This window comes from Alternaria metachromatica (assembly GCF_023757995.1).
Source record: "Alternaria metachromatica strain BMP 0045 chromosome Unknown scaffold_25, whole genome shotgun sequence".
Lineage (NCBI taxonomy): Eukaryota > Fungi > Ascomycota > Dothideomycetes > Pleosporales > Pleosporaceae > Alternaria > Alternaria metachromatica.
The window spans coordinates 232,136-248,313 of NW_026055516.1; the positions used below are offsets into that span (position 1 = coordinate 232,136).

Consider the following 16,178-nt stretch of genomic DNA (forward strand, 5'->3'; position numbering starts at 1 on the left):
CTGCTAATGCCTCGCCAGTGGCGCCTATTGCTCGCTGGTATATACCCTGTCGAATGGCGAGACTTCTACTTGGGCGATATGTTCTGTTCCCTGACCTACAGCATGAGTGTAAGGCCGCCGAACCCATCCCTGCTTCAGATCACTGACCCCCCTTAGGGCATCGCACTGTTTTTCTGTCTCTACGCGCACGGTTGGGATAATCCCAACCAATGCAACTCGTCCCACCTACGCGTGACCGGCGTTATGACGACGTTGCCGGGTATATGGCGATTGATGCAATGTTTACGACGTTACAAAGACACCGGAAACAAGTTCCCTCATCTGCTGAACGGCGGAAAGTACATCGCAACCATCTTGTTCTATGTCTCCACCAGCATCTACCGCATGGACCAGAAACCGTCTACCAAGGCAGTGTTCATACTGTTCGCAACCATCAACGGCATCTACACGAGCTTCTGGGACATCTACTACGACTGGAGTCTCGGTGACCCACACGCCAAGCATCCCTTCCTGCGCAAGGAGTTGGGGTACAAGAAGGTATGGTGGTACTATACTGCCATGTGCATTGATCCGATCTTGCGAAACAACTGGGTTATGTACCTCGTCACACCCTTGCAGCTTCAGCACTCGGCGACTACTTCTTTCTGTGTCTCCCTCAGTGAGATCTTCAGAAGAGGCATGTGGTCCGTATTCCGTGTTGAAAACGAGCACTGCACGAACGTCGGTCGCTTCCGCGCAAGCAGAGATGTACCACTGCCGTACTACCTACCCCTGGACGCAGAAGAGGAAGAGGATCACACCTCTGGTATCCCTCGAGCACCTACCCTCATCGACGAAGAACAGCCCGACGAGGCTCGTCCCTACACTCCAACCGAGAACAATAACCAAGTCCGCCGCCCAGCTACAGCTTCAGGAGCAGATCTCGAACACTCCCAGTCGAATACGCGCAAGCGCCGCGGCCCCCAAGACGACTTCCGTCCTTCTCCTCTCCAGCGCGCGTTCACTCATGTCGGCGAAATCTTCCGCGACGCCCACGCTGAGGACTTTGAACGCAAGACGAAACCAGAGCTTGGCCGCGATCCTCGCGAATCGAATAAAGCCGATGACGACGACACGGATGATGATTCGGATAATGAGGAGGAGCAGGAGCAGGAGGCGTTGGTCAACGCGGATGGTAGTGATGGCTCGGATAGCAGACACAGCATCGCTGAAGTTGAAGTTGATGATGAAGTCGCGGATGAAGAGGAACAGAGTGCGCTGTCGAGGATACGCGAGGACTTCAACATTGGAGTTACTGGGGCGCGGAGCGATCATACGCATCAGAAGTAGTCTGCGATAACAACGTGTAGATGGCTTGATTGTTGATGCATGGGTCTGGAGATGACGGTCTTCGCAATGGTTTAGTTTCCTTCGCCCTAGTCTAAAACTATTCTTTTCAACGTTCTAGCGTCTTGGGGTATCATCTAACAACGCAGTTCTCGTCGTTGGTAGAGTGGTTCACGTAGGAAACTCTACAAGGGTCTGATGAGATCACACCTGTGAGCACCCCATGAGCGTTTCATGGATACAAGTACAAACAACGTCCTCCAAATTCCAACCACCGCACCACCGCAGCCTCCAAAATACCTTGGGCCACATTATTAAGATTACTCAACCCCCATCCTCACCCATCAACATGACACAAAAACAACACCTCCACCGCCTCATTTCTCGAACCTTCCTCCCCTTCCACACCTATTCTATTTGTCATTCTACGTTGAGATCTGCATGCGCATGGTTGCCACAATCCACAATCCACGTGGAACGGAACATAAACAACGTGGAACGGAGCAAAACCAGATTCGCGGAAACAAGCCAAGATGTAATGATATTCCTCTTGTAGGCTTTGTTGCGGTTAGTACTAGCGCACTAGCGGCGTGCACGTCAGCGCTGAAGTTGCTTTTCGACGCCAAGAGCCAATGACATGGGGCGCTAGGTCAATATCAAGGAACAGCGCGGTAGAAAAAGGTGTTTCAGCGACCGAGTCTTCGGGCTCTGCTCTGCGCGAGCTGCGCGAGGCTGAGGCCGTGGATGGGAATGGAAAAAACATGTGGCGAATGGGGTAGAGGGGAGTGATTCGTGAGTTTGGCTGGGAGTGTAATCTCGCGAGTCATGAAAAGTACGGAGGATGAGTTGTGAGATGGCAGAACGAGTACTGTATGAGGAGGAACAGGGCACTGGGGGAAATGAGCGTGGTAGGTAATATGGGATCGGATGGATGGCTGGCTAGATGGGTAGTTTATGATGAGACGGCGTCTTGGTTAGGTAGGTTAGCAGTTGTTCGTCCTCGCCGAACACCCCACGGCGCACAAACCTTCTTCTCGCTCGCTATACGTATGGAAATACGACGGAACACAGCCCGAAAGAAAGAACTTTGGTCAAAAGAACCATTGGGTTATCCGAATTCGAAGGTCCTTGAGTGTAAATACTGGATGTTCCGACGCTGGTGTTGGAGGAGATACTTTCGAGCACATCCACACTCACTCACTCACTCAGTCCACACTTTCAAGTCTACACACCGATTGCATCCATCACGTACACAACAACCAACCTCGAAAGATCAAACCACCGTTAAACTCCAACCCACAACCTCGACCCACCAGCATCCCTTTACCTACATACTTTACTCTTCCAAGTCTTAATCGCCAACTCAATAATGCCGTCAGCAACACCCTACCGCTGCACCGGCTGCGACTTCCCCAACCCCGCCTCTCACAACGGCGCCTGCCTCAACAACATCGCCTACTGCCCCAAATCAAAAGGTGACTGGTTCTGCGCCAAATGCCCAAACATTGTGCGTATCACACTGGGCTGCGATGAGGACGGCGTGTACAGGTGTGATCAGTGTGGTGCGGCGTTCGATGCGAAGTACAAGTATACGCCGCCGGTGAGGAGTTGGAGCTCGGCGGAGAGGAAGAAGGGGACGGAGTATGAGGGGAGGTGAAGGCGCGGGGATGAGTCTGAGTTTAACTATATGGAGAATAGGAGGAGGAGACATGGTGAAGGATATGACAAGAGATATGAGTATTGATGGTGTAACCGTGCGAAGGATGCGAAGGATTCGAAGGATGGAAAGGAACATTTCGTAATATGACGAAGTCAGGGTCCAGAAGACAGCTCGCTTAAGTGCGCTGGGAAAGACTGTCCAGCCCCCAAGATGCGAATACCGAACACGTACACGACAAAGCTGCGGAGTACACGTTTAGATTCTATTTTACGGAGTTCATAGAGCGGCAATTAGAAAGGCAGGATAGATCGCATCGACAGCGACAAAATGACTTTTAGGTCAGTGCGGCATCACGGGCCAACTAGCGGGATAGAAACGAGGCGTTATCTATATACAACACGTGTTATTTCTATGAGTGTTCTCAGCTCGTTACTTAGGTTGTGTTGTAGGTAGTACAGCCCCGCCATGTTCAGTCAGACGTTATCATCAGTCGGTGACTTCAATGCAACGACTCCATCGAAGCACTTGATACAGTCAAACCTTTGACTGCACTGAGCAACGCAGTGAGCCAGATGTGAATGTGAGTGTGTAGATTCTGTGACTCTTTGCTAGTATAAATTGCGTTTGTGGTGAGCTTTGCATGTAGGTACTACCCATCAATTGAAGCTTCTTGACCACTGCAAACATTCATCTACTATCGTATTCCCGTCAAGCGAAAGCGAAACAGCGGTCACAAATACCGGATCTCATCGTATCTGTTGGTTAGTCTTCAAAACCAACAGATCTCGAGCGAACGTTCAATCTACGAGGTCAAAGGTCGCTATATACGGACCCAAGGCCACCACCAACCTACCCCAATCGTGAACTCTCGTCCCAGCAGTATCAATACCAAAAGCTGGTCATGGGTGTACCAGATAAATATAATTGCACTATGTGCGGTTGGCCGAACCCGGGCGACAACGAGGAGAAATGCCAGAACCCTGTCGGAAAGGGCTGTGAAAAATGGAAATTGGATTGGGTTTGCAAGGAATGCGCAAGGATTGTAAAGCACGACAAAAACCTCTCTGCAGAAAGTGCTCGAATTTGCCCTCATTGCAACGAAACCCACAATCCAAACGACCCGTACAGACCGCCGTATGTCGATGATTCGAGAGCAATCCAGCGCCAGCAACAGGCATTTTTCCAGGCCTCCGCCTTGGGTGGGAACAGTGTCTCAGGGCCACATCAGAGCAGCTAGAGGCAGGCATATTGGGGTGCAGCGGAGCCGGAGATATCCGCTAAGGTTTTTGATTTAGGTTGGGTATCTCGGTGTTGAATTAGATGGACTCTGGGCGATTTGTATATGTTGGTCAACGTAGAAGGTAATATGTATGATACATGACGGTCTTTAACCTGGTTTTGGTACGAATTGAACAAGAAGTGAAGGATAAAGAATCCACTTCTCATCGTGAAAAGGTTTTGCATTATACCAACGAAAGTGATGCCAACAGCATGCCCCACGGGTTGCGACTATGCTAAGATTCTAGATTCAGTCAATGTCTGCCTTCACTGAAGGATTTGATGAATCAGGTGCAATCACATGTGACATCGAGGTGTGCTTCCCTTCGCTGCTAATTGATGGGAGGCTTCAGATATGCTTCGCGTCGTTTGTACTGCGGCAATCGCATCTCAGTACGATACGTGAATCTACGACATTATTAAAGGCGCCACGCTGGCGCCCTCAACTTAGGTACAACACAACAATAGAATACAACACTTAGAGTCTATTATCAACGACGAACATCTATCACCTATCTTTCTCGGTTGTCAGCAGGTCTACAACAACAATAACAACAACAACCCCTATTAATAGTCTACTTGGATCTCGTAAGTGATTCCCCAGTAACAATAGAGCATTCCGCCGGCTGAGACATGGATTCACAGGACAACACATCCGCACCCAAAGCTACCAACATCCAATGTCAACCATCAAACCCCATCTCAACCGCACGAACAACCAACATACACCATGCCTCACAGCGAACACTACCGATGCGGCCTGTGCGACTACCTTAACGACAAGAGCAACACCAAAAAATGCCAGAACGCTTACTTCGTTTGTCCGAAGATGAAGGAAGACTGGATCTGCTCTAACCCAGACTGCCGCGCAATCAATTCATGTGGGCCTGTCAATTATGTGTATGTTTGCCCTGTTTGCAGAGTCTCCCGAGACGCGAACCCGCCGTATCAACCGCCTATTAGGAGTTAGAGTTCCTAGGAGAGAAGACGTGGTACGGAGTATGAGACCTAGGTCTGCAAGGTTAGGTAGATTGGGGGTTAGCGGGATTGAGAGGTTTGATAAGAGGGACTCAGTCGGAGAGGTTTACTTAGAGGGGTTTATTTGATTAGGGCACTTGTTTAGTGGGTTAGATCGGCTTTGGGTATACTGTATGTTTGTATGGTTGGGTAAATAGAATGCTCAATACAAGATGGGGTTTCTTTTGACTTCTCTGATGACTCCAACGCTAGTTGAAGTAGCAAGGTTTAGCGACTTTGTTCCCACTATCCACCTCTAAAGTTACTTAGGTATGTCAACGTGCGTAGATGTTGATTTTCCGACCTACTTCGCCGCTGAATTGATGGCAAAAGGCTGCATCAAAAGAAGAAAAGTGAAGCGAAAAGTATGCCCTGTAGACCGTCAGTCTTTGGAAGTCTCATGGGAGCATGCCACAACCGCCCTTTCTCAAAACCCCTCAAGGATTCAGCCCACTCCACCTCGCCACCACCTCAATAAACTCTCTCGCAAACCCCTCCTTCTCCTCTTTACTAAAGATCTCCTTCCAAACCTCATTCTCCTCCGTCATCTCCTTGGCAAGCACCTCATCCGCCTTCTTCGCCAGCTCATACAGCTGCCTCCCAGCCTGGCGCACCTTCAACACAACCGCCGTCTCCTCCTGGGTAATCATATAAGGCGCAATGTCAGCTTTTAACATATCAAACCCTTGATCAGTAGCGTAAAAGTCATCCAACTGCGCTTTTTGATATGCCTCCAACGCCTCCATCTGCTCCTCGAAGCGGGTGAGAAGGGCTTTGGCGTGCGTGCGACCGTCCATCCATACAGCGGTTTCTTCGAGCGTTTCTTTCCGGTTTGTGGCTTCGTCGAGATGGGCTTCGGTGTCGGCTTGGGCTTTGTTGGCGTCAGAGATGGTGTCGTGGGCTATGGGAAGGAGGGTTCGCTCGATCAGCTTGCGGTAGTCTAGAATGAGCATTTTTAGCGCGGTGAGACGGTCGTTGAGGGAGGCGATTTGGGCATAGGGGTGGGGGGTTGCGGTTGACATGGTAAAATGTTTGGTGGGGATATGAAGAGAAGAGAGGATTTAGTAATGCGGCTTCTTTTCAAATAAGGTGGGTGAGTTTGTGAAGCAAACTTTTGAGATATCATGAGATCTAGGGTTGAGTTATCATGCTGCCAAGCTGTGTTCAAAACGTGGTGACTGTGTATCTGGTGAGGGAGAACAATAGGAGCGATGAGCAAACGCAGGTTGGAAGTGAAGGAGCACGACGGTCAATCGCAGACAATAGAAAAGAATGCTGCTGGATAGACCGTTTTATGACTTTAATTCGAGGTGGCAGCCACCCACTGAAGAGAATACGCGTATTGAGACGTCATGGTTGATGAGCTGCTGAAGGACGCCGTGGTTGAAGATATAAGAGCGATGGGTCTGCGAGAGTAGTTCACTTAACATGCGTACTCAACGTAAGTCTGCAGTAGCCGCGTCTCGTGCAGTCAGCAGACTTAGTCATCGAGATTAGCATTTTTATAGCCACTATGCTCGTGTATCGTCTGTGATGCTGTTACGTGTCTACTTGGAAGATAGCTCTTATGGCCTCTGACTAAGCGCCAGCTTCCTCAATATCCTATCTCTTCTGAATCATCTGATGCCCAAAAGCTGACGGGGAGACCTTGTAACCTAGGCGCACCGCATCTCTACAAGTTGCTGTCTAGAGCTGGCTTTCCTCAATCAAGCTCGTGATTGTCGCATTGACGGCGTGACAAGATCGGCTTAATCACAGGTCTTTATGCCACGCATGCGCTACTCATTGTTCGAAATACGAGATCAAAGCCAGGGAATTCGACGTAAGAAACAGGATTGAGAGGAGCTGTTGAAGGGAATAAAGGCGACGGACAATCTAGACAAGTGCGGAGACCGAGGTAGTAAATAGTGCACTCGTTGACAGCACATAGTGTGGGGGTGAGCGGCTGTACTTGTCAAATGGCAGAACATCGCCCATGGTGGCGTCGCATAACGCTGTCATTTAGGAGGTAACAGCGAGACACTCTCTCAAGGTATGTCCTGGAAGCTGGGAAGCCGCGTCGGGACGAAGCGAGCCGACTAGGCCGCTTTAGATGGGACCTCGGGATACATGCATGGACCTGGCAGTCATCTTCGTCACGACTTTGGGTCCAAGTCCAAGCGCGTCGACGAAAGAGGTGGGGGTGGCTTAAGGCTGTGCAACACTGTCATCATCATCGAGGTAATGTCGATGAAGTCAACGAGCTGTTGAAACATGCCGAGCTCCAATTGGGATCCGCAACCATCTGGGAGTATAATGGAAGAGTCGCGAAAAGATGAAACCGCGATAATTCATGTCCGAAACTCACAAAGACATCTAGAACAACGGAAGAGCCCCTACTTCTATTGACATGACTGCTAGCGTCAGGCACCGGACTGGGAGATGAGACGGATCGCTGCTCATTTCGCGCACGGAAGCGACCCGCACACACAGATGATCGGATCGATTGACGAAGCCGCGGCAACGCTGCTTGGTGTCATCTCGGTAGTTGTGGTGAGGTGGCCAGGTACAGGTCGTGGTCCGCGGCATACGATCGTGTTTGAGAAAAGTAAAGATCGTTGACGTAGATGCGGGCGCTAAGCATGGACTTGACGCGATATCACATGACCAAACCATCATCACGACTACCTAGTATGCGGCCCAGCGATCATCGGATCCGGGTACGAGTAGCGCTCCGTCACACCGCTCACAAAGAGAGGTGCGACAGCGCTCGCGGGGTAAACAAAGGCGCTGGTCGCGATTGGGTCTCGTGAGCCTCAGCAGATAACGCAAGAGCATGCATGTCATCTCCTGGGGCTGCCATTGGCGCGCAAGGTTACGCAGAGATGTGAGGGTTCGCATCGGCTGCAGAGTAGAGTGAAATTGTTGATGGCACACAGGAAGGTGTGTCGAAGCAAAGACGCCTCGTGACGCTTGTAGCGCCACCCAGCAACGCGTGGGCTTGACTTGACATGTTACTCAACAAATCTAAAACGAACCACGACCTTGTGGGAAATGCCCGCAGCCCGTCAGATGCTCGCACCGCGGAGCAGAGGCATTGCTAGCAGAGTGATCGGTGCTCCCGTTGTCGATGTCTGTCTTTGTCGAACAAAGCAAATGCCAGATTCCATGGCCCGCGCCAGCCGTGCAAGCTGCGACGGTGGAAAGTACGGTGAGCAAGCCAATAGTTGAGACAGGGTTGCTTTGCCTGCCTCAACTGCAGCACCCCTTGGCAGCCTCTCTCACCATGACGTATGAATCGAACGACAAGGGTAACCCACCCCCAGCGCGCCCGAGATCTAGCCTAGTAAAAGTCAATCGGCGGATTGACACCTGCAAACAGCCAATCTGCCACCCAAATTTGCTCGAGTCGGCGAGCTGCGCGCGGTCGGTCCCAAGTTCCGCAGCGTGCCCTCCTCGAAAGGGTGTTGCCCAACCGCGAGCGCAACGGCCGGGGGATTTCAAGCAATCGGAATCGAGGCGGCACAAGCGAGCCTGTGTGTGCATCGAACAGGGAACGGCGAGGCTGCAGCACGTTTATCGTGAATGCGGGAAACACTAGTTGGGGCACGGTGCATGGTCCTGTACTGAGCTGTGAGGGGAATCTGTCGGCCCGCGCTTGCTCTCACCTAGTGGCGCTATGATAAGCTGTTGCCCGTAAAACCTTGATTCCCATCCTCTGTTATTATGCGAAACTCGTCCTCCTCCATTCTCTACTAATCGTAATACCGCCATCATGCCTCCTGATCCAAAGGACGCGCCGTTCCCCACCAAGCAGCTCCTTATTCTCGGTATGTATGGCGGCTGCAGGTGATGTCATGTTGATTGGACCGTCGCTGACCACCGCTTAGGGATATGCCGATTCTCCGAGCCTCTCGCCTTCAACTCTATCCTCGCCTACTCACCTTTTATGGTGCGGGACCTGGGCATCAGCAAACACGATGCTTCGTTCTACGCGGGACTCTTGGTGTCAGCGTACGCCATCGCCGAGGCCATGACGGCCCCATTATGGGGAATGGTGTCTGATGTGTACGGCCGGAAACCTGTCGCGCTCATTGGCCTGCTCGGTGTCGCCGCATCGAGTCTCATGTTCGGTGTTGCGGAAACGTACTGGGTCGCCCTGCTTGCGCGCTTCATCGGCGGTGCACTGAATGGAAATGTCGCAATCATGCAAACTATGGTCGCTGAGTCGGTCAAGAACCCAGCCCACGAGCGTAAGTAAATCGCGCAGTCCGCATCCGGCAGGTCAAGCTAACACGAGATAGCGCGCGCATATGCCACACAGCCCTTCGTCTGGACGGTGGGCGGTATCATCGGTTCGGCCATGGGTGGTTTCCTCGCTCAACCAGCACGACTTTACCCCAACGTTTTCGACCAGGATGGCATTTTCGGACGCTACCCGTATCTTCTGCCTAACCTGATCGCCGCCATTGGAATTCTGCTGGCCATCCTCCAGGGTATGATCTTCTTGGAGGAAACCCTGGTCCGGGAAGAGAAGCCAGAGGGCGAGAACGGCATTGAGGACCACCACGATTACCACGACCACCTGGACACCATCAACGAGACCCCCGCAAACGAGCGCAGCCGTCTCCTTCCCCCGCCCTCAAATCATCAGCATGTGAACCGCGACGCCCGAGGCTCAACCGCTGGCTCGATGAGACATCGTGGGTCCATGTTGAGCGTTACGCGCGACCGATTGGCCTCCATGTCGGTTTCCGGCAGCATTCGACAGATCCGCAAACGAGCTTCTTTCCTAGAAGAGGGTATGCCCATGCCTTTTGCTCAAAACTTCGATATTCGCCGCTCGTCTTTTGGAACCATGCACTCGATCAAGGTCCAGCAGGATGTGCTCCCGATCCGAGGTGGACCGACCCCGAAACCCCGAAAGACGTTCAACCGAACTGTAGTCATGATCGTTCTCGCCATGGCCATTTTCGCTTTCCATCAGATGGCCTTCATCTCGATTCTCCCCGTTTACATCCTGGACACACCCGCAAACAAGGGCCTTGATTTCCAGGGTGGACTGGGACTGGACTTGCCCGATGTTGGAAAGTTCCTCACGGTGAACGGCTTCATCACTCTCTTCGTCCAGGGGTTCATTTTCCCGCCGTTCGTAGAGTGGGTTGGTGTTTGGAACTCCTTCCTCTGGATGATCATCCTTTACCCGATTACATACCTCATCGTACCCTTCATCAGCGCTCTTCCCCACGGACTCATAACCCCGGGCATTTACGTTTCGCTTTTCCTGCAGGCGTTCTTCGGTATCATTGTCTTCCCATGCGCCCTGATCCTGATGAAGAACGCCGTTCCTTCACCACTGGTACTTGGTCGCGTCAACGGTATCGCCATGTCAGCGTGCTGCTTAGCGAGAACCATCTCTTCTCCTCTGATCGGATTGATTTACTCGCTCGGCGGATCTGCGGCAGCCTGGTTTGCTCTTGCTGCCGCGGCCATCTTCGGCATGATCCAGCTCTTCTGGGTCCCCAAGGAAGACGTCGGCGCTGTTCAAATCGACAACGCCCTCAAGAAGGTTATACATCACGACATGGACGAGGATGCGGTAGACGACATTTCCATCATCGAGTCTGTACGATAACAGAGCTCAAAACGATTACGACAGCAACAAGTTTGAAAAGCGGTGGATCTTGGAGTAATATCTAGAGCGTCTTGATTTCCGACGCTGCATGTCTTTCGGCGTTTTATTGGTTATCCCTCGACATGTTCATGTCTTGAGTGCCTGGTCTTCTATGTTCTTCATTGATGCTAGCATCACAGCATTTTTTCTTTCTTGCATAGCGCGTTGATAGAGCTCAATGCCACTCATGTTGCGTCTTGGACAAATCTCAACCTTGGTATCCTTGTATGTGATGCTTGACAGTCGATATATACTTGGGTATCGGCCCGCTTGGGTAGTCCGTGCAACTTACCTTGAGTACGCACAGACAGCTGCCTACTGCACGTCGATCTAGGCCCGCTGTGGGTCCTACCACTCGGTTGGTGTAGCACACGGAAGGGCGGGCATCCGGTGTGGTGATCGTGGTCTATCCGCTGGCCAGCCGGAGTGCGATGGGATGCTGGCATGGTGTACGACTCTCAATAGGGGTTCAGTATTCTGGCGATAAAAAATCCCAACAAGAACCACGACATAAGCAGCGAAACCCCACAGATAGTTTGGAGGTATCTTAAATTGCGCTGGAGGAACATCTCAACTATACTAGCTTCCTTGACAGGCAATAGTGGCTGGGTATATCTGGGTAACTTCGTTCTGCGTTTTGGGACCTTGGGTCGGGAACCTACTACTGCCCTCTTCACGTAGTTTTGACCTGAATTCCATGTTGCGTAAGTAGTAGCGGTTGCTGGATTGCGGAGTTGGCGGACCAAGTGAACGTAAGTTTGTGGAGGTTGACACCCTCGAATCTTGGTGGAAGTTGACATGCCTCCAGTAACCCCTCATGGTTCGTGAAAATATTACTCAGCAGAAGTATAGAGTAAGAAGATGCTTGGTGAGTAATCATCGCATTGTGAGTTCGCGATGTGCAGGATATTTCCCCAGTAAACAGGCCATGCCGTGAGCCATTACCGCAGCCCCAAGAAAGTTTACCTCCATCGTTTGCAAGTCACGATATGCCGTTGTGAAATTTCGTGATTGCGCATCGTCACTGTCGCGGGTATGGGTGAAAGCTATGGCCGCCTGATCGCGAATGAAGTTCGCCGGCTGCGCGACGTCCGACTCCCGGCTTGGCAAGAGCCTGCATGTCCCCGAGGTAAGCTGGCCTTCGCCTGTTCGCAGCTGCCCTACCTCGCCCACTACTTCTCGATTGCTTGCACTTTTGGTGATGCTTCTCTAGCAGAAGCGACTCACTATGACGCTTGACGCGGCAGCCCGACCATGGATCATTGGGGCGACCCGTGGGCAGACAACAATGCCGACGAACAAAAGTCGCCGACGAAGCACGAGGTGACCTCACCACCGCCGCCTACCCTTGCGCCTGCACCGGTGCTCTTGAATGGCTTTCTGGACGATGCTGGATGGGGCAATGAGGACGAGAGCTTTGGTGACTGGACTACGTCATCTGGACATGATGCCGCTGTAACTACTCTCACGGAGACGCGCACAGCTGAACCCAGCCCACTGAAGAATGAGAGGGCGATTGACGATGGGCCGCGATGGGATTTGAAAGACGAAAGCGAGCATGCATCGCCGACACCAGAAGCCGCGTGGGCTGGACAAGAAGATAATTCCGATGTGGACAATGTAACCTCGGATACCTCCGACACGTCGACTACGATACAACCGGACAGGTCTCCCAGTCAAGACGCGGTCGCTCCTGCCAATCGATTACAGCCCGACGATGACTCTTCCGCACGACCTTCCACGTCCCCATCCGAGACGAGCCGCACCGAAGCGCCGGTCGAATCGCCAAGAACATCATTTGAAGAAGAGGCTGGGGGCAGGCTGCATACTGCAGTGGAGGAGCCGAGTCCTGAGGAAGTACACGCGGCAGCAAGCCATGAGGACTGTGACGTAGATGCTTCAAGCTCGAGTAGCGACAGCACAGACGATGAGTTTGGGACTTTCACGCAAGACACTCTATTGACGGAAGCTCCTTCTGGTCTGCCAGAAACTATACAGAGCGCTGAAGCGGACTCGAAGGAGACCTTAGAAGAATTAGCTGCTTCCCGCTCTGGATCGCCAGTAGCCAGTTCGAGTGCCGCTACTGCCTCACACGACGCCGATGCCTACCAACTCGATACAGACCTCTTCAACGAGCTTTTTCCTTCCAGCGGCGATACAAGGGAACTAGAGGAGGCACCAGATGATCCTATATACTCAACATCTGGGCGCAAAGCTTGGTACAGGCTCACACGCAAGCAGACCATGAGGGAGTTCAACAGCGGGAATGCAGACGACAACTACATTCGGGTCACATGGGCAGGCTCTCAAGTCAGGTTGGAAGTAAACAAGACCGTAGCAAGATGGGCACGCGAAGACCGCCTTTCTGGCACAGGTCCAGGAGCCAGAGCTTCGTTCTACTGGGACACTCCTGCGCCTCTGGAGCCCAAGACAACAAGAGGGCATATGCGCACGAAGACTACCATTCCTACGCCACGAGCAGTTGAAGTTGCACCAGCTCGACAAAGCATGCCTCCTGTGTCCACCGATACCCCGGCTGCGTTCAACTGGAGTTCTCCCACTACTACAGTGGACCCTTGGAAGCAGGACAGTCCCGGTTTACCGCCCATAATCCCGCCTGTCGCGCCTAAGCATAATACTGTCGAATTTACACAGGCGAATGAGCTTCGTGCAGTTTCAATTGATCTGGCACGCGATGTTGGGGAAACACAAGGGCAAACGCCGAGTGAAACGCCGGTTGTCGCAACGAAAGCAATCCCACCTCCTGAGCCAACCGCAACCTCTTCAAGTCCTTGGGGAGACATCGCAGCTCTTGACATCAACACTTCCAATCAGGAACAACGTACGGATGTGCCTGCAGAAGATGACGATGATTGGGGTGAGATGATATCAAGCCCTACAGTATCTACTTTTCCCTCGGCCTTTTCAAGCTCCATACCAGCGACGCTCGACAGCGCCGTGTCAAATTCAGCATCACCACCAAAGACTCCCCCGACCCAGGACCGCTCAGCCGAAGCGATGCATATCGTGCGCCTGCGGAGTACCATATCGCCAACATCAGCGATCTTTGGTCCGAAAAGTTTCGTTCCATTCCACGCTGAACAAGGACCTATTGGGCCTGGACTCTTGAAACCCACCAAGCGCTCTGTTTCTGCCACATCGGAGAAGAGCAAAGTCGAAGTTCCACCAAAACCGATTTCAGAAGTCATTCCACAGGAGGAAGTGAAAGCTGATGTGTTGTCGGCGCACGAAGCGCATGATACAACCGAAATCGCTATCAACGAGATCAAGGTCGAAGAGCCTGTCACAAACAGCACGGAAGATGACGACTTTTCTGCGTTCACGTCCAATACACATGAGCCGGAACCTGCGAGGCCTAGCACTCCGCCTTCAGCACCCATAGTACAAGATGAACCCACTATAGATGCTTGGGCGGACGCCGATTTCTCTTTCTTTGAATCTGCTCCTGCCACGAAAGCGTCTGCGCCAGCCACGCGCGATCCGTCAGATCCCTTTTCCGTCTTCGAGACGCCTCCGAGGCCGAGCAGTGCTGCGTCTTCGGCAAAGACGTTCACGCGGTCTCCTCCGCGGAATGTAACACCTCCGCCTATTCAGCCGCTTACTGGAGCTACGAATTCTGCGCAACGAAGGAAAAACGATGAAGAACAGGTTATCAAGAGTATTCTGGCTGGGCTACCAGACTTGAGTTATATGTTGCGTAGATGATGTATCGTTGTTTAGATGATTGTGTAACTGCTGCTTCCTGCATTTCACATGGCGTTTTCGGGTGCTTGGATATCCAGGGTCGTTTTAGCATTGTTGGCGTAGGTCACAGGATCTCGTGGCAAGAGCGTTCCTCAGTACACTTCCAATCTTCATATTATTACCATCACTGAGAGGAGCATAGATGCACGATATCGTCTCGCTTGTTCTTGCTTTCACATCATCTCTTCATTCCGTTTCACATTCTAGTTCACTTCCTCTTCTTCGAGCACTTCACTCACTGCAGTTAGCCATCGCCGTTCTAATAGTCGCCATCGCCGAACAGCCACTCCCCTCAGTCCACGGGAGTAGAAGTTTACATTCCATCGGCACACCCTCTCTCGATTTCATCCTTCCTACCGAGGCCTCTTCGAACTAAACCGAGACTTTCCTCAACTCGAGCACTGTTTAGACACGCAACGTCAACCACTCCTACCCTCGACTCTACTCGACAAAGCTCTTACCAAAAGATAGCAAAACACAATGGGAAAACATTACCACGTTCGTCATAAGAGTACCGGCGAACGCTATACAGTCACCGTCCCTGCCGACACCTCCCCCGCCTCGGTACGGTCGACGTATGAAGCTGAACATTGGAAAACTCGAGAGATAAGCTACGGAAGCGGCTCAAGGCACGATACTGACGACTTTCGATTCCCAAATCGACCAATGCTGCCAGATGGTTTAATACCCATCGATGGCTCACGCTACGAACCCATTCCGACTCATCCCGGAATGCTATACCCTCCACCACAGCGACCGCGTTCCTTCCATCCTATCCCTCCGTTCCCCCAACCAGTCTCTTCTCCACCACAGCGACACGTTTCCTTCGCCCCCGACCCACGAAGAGACCCTCCCTCTCCTTCCTTTCCATCTGCACCTACCCGCCGACACGGCCAAGGCCACTCCCGCAGCAGGAGTGCACCTGTAAACCCTTTCGAGGGCTCACACCACAGTGGAAATGTTTCGAACAGGCTCGCCCAACTTCCTCAGTATGCTCAACAACACCCTCGGTTTGAGGAGGCGAGACATGCTATGCAGATGATATGGAGGTTTCCTAGAGACGATCCTAGGGCGGTGCCGTGGCAGGTGGTGCTTAGGGAGATTACGGAGGATATGGAACGGATGGGGTTGGATGCTTTGGCGGTGAGGGAGGAGGTAAGGGGGTTTGGGGGGCGGTAGGCTTGGGGTATGAGGGGGATGTGGAGAAGCTGTGGAGTTGGGTATACGTTGGGAGATGCCTATTCTTGCTTGCTATTTGCTTTTCGCGCTCATGGAGGTGTAACCTTTCCATCATATCACCGCAAACTGCTTGTTGATTTACCGCCTCAGCTATGTATAAGAGCTGCTCTCGGATCCTGACCTCTCATCTTCGAAACAAAACACCAATCATCAACACGACAATGAGTTCAGCGGCTCGATTCAACGAACGCCCGCCCTATGTATCACCGAAAGTCCCAAACCATGTCATACTCGCAGTCG

At 52.2% G+C, this 16,178-nt stretch overlaps 4 protein-coding genes across 4 annotated transcripts; 3 read left to right on the forward strand and 1 right to left on the reverse strand.

Moving 5' to 3' along the window:
• Positions 1-102: 102 nt before the first annotated feature.
• Positions 103-1,329, forward strand: J4E83_008563 (uncharacterized protein; the record flags this gene model as incomplete). Its single annotated transcript, XM_049335459.1, has 2 exons — positions 103-108; positions 157-1,329. The coding sequence occupies 2 exons, from the start codon at positions 103-105 to the stop codon at positions 1,327-1,329; spliced, it is 1,179 nt and encodes a 392-aa protein (XP_049185466.1).
• Positions 1,330-5,718: 4,389 nt separating this feature from the next.
• On the reverse strand, positions 5,719-6,303 carry J4E83_008564 (uncharacterized protein; the record flags this gene model as incomplete). Its single annotated transcript, XM_049335460.1, has 1 exon — positions 5,719-6,303. One exon carries the CDS (start codon positions 6,301-6,303, stop codon positions 5,719-5,721), a length of 585 nt encoding a protein of 194 aa, XP_049185467.1.
• Positions 6,304-9,035: 2,732 nt separating this feature from the next.
• J4E83_008565 (uncharacterized protein) lies at positions 9,036-10,895 on the forward strand (the record flags this gene model as incomplete). The annotated part of the gene is made up of 3 exons (XM_049335461.1): positions 9,036-9,090; positions 9,151-9,513; positions 9,565-10,895. 3 exons carry the CDS (start codon positions 9,036-9,038, stop codon positions 10,893-10,895), a joined length of 1,749 nt encoding a protein of 582 aa, XP_049185468.1.
• A 1,293-nt stretch (positions 10,896-12,188) lies between these two features.
• Positions 12,189-14,660, forward strand: J4E83_008566 (uncharacterized protein; the record flags this gene model as incomplete). Its single annotated transcript, XM_049335462.1, has 1 exon — positions 12,189-14,660. The coding sequence occupies one exon, from the start codon at positions 12,189-12,191 to the stop codon at positions 14,658-14,660; it is 2,472 nt and encodes an 823-aa protein (XP_049185469.1).
• Positions 14,661-16,178: the final 1,518 nt, after the last annotated feature.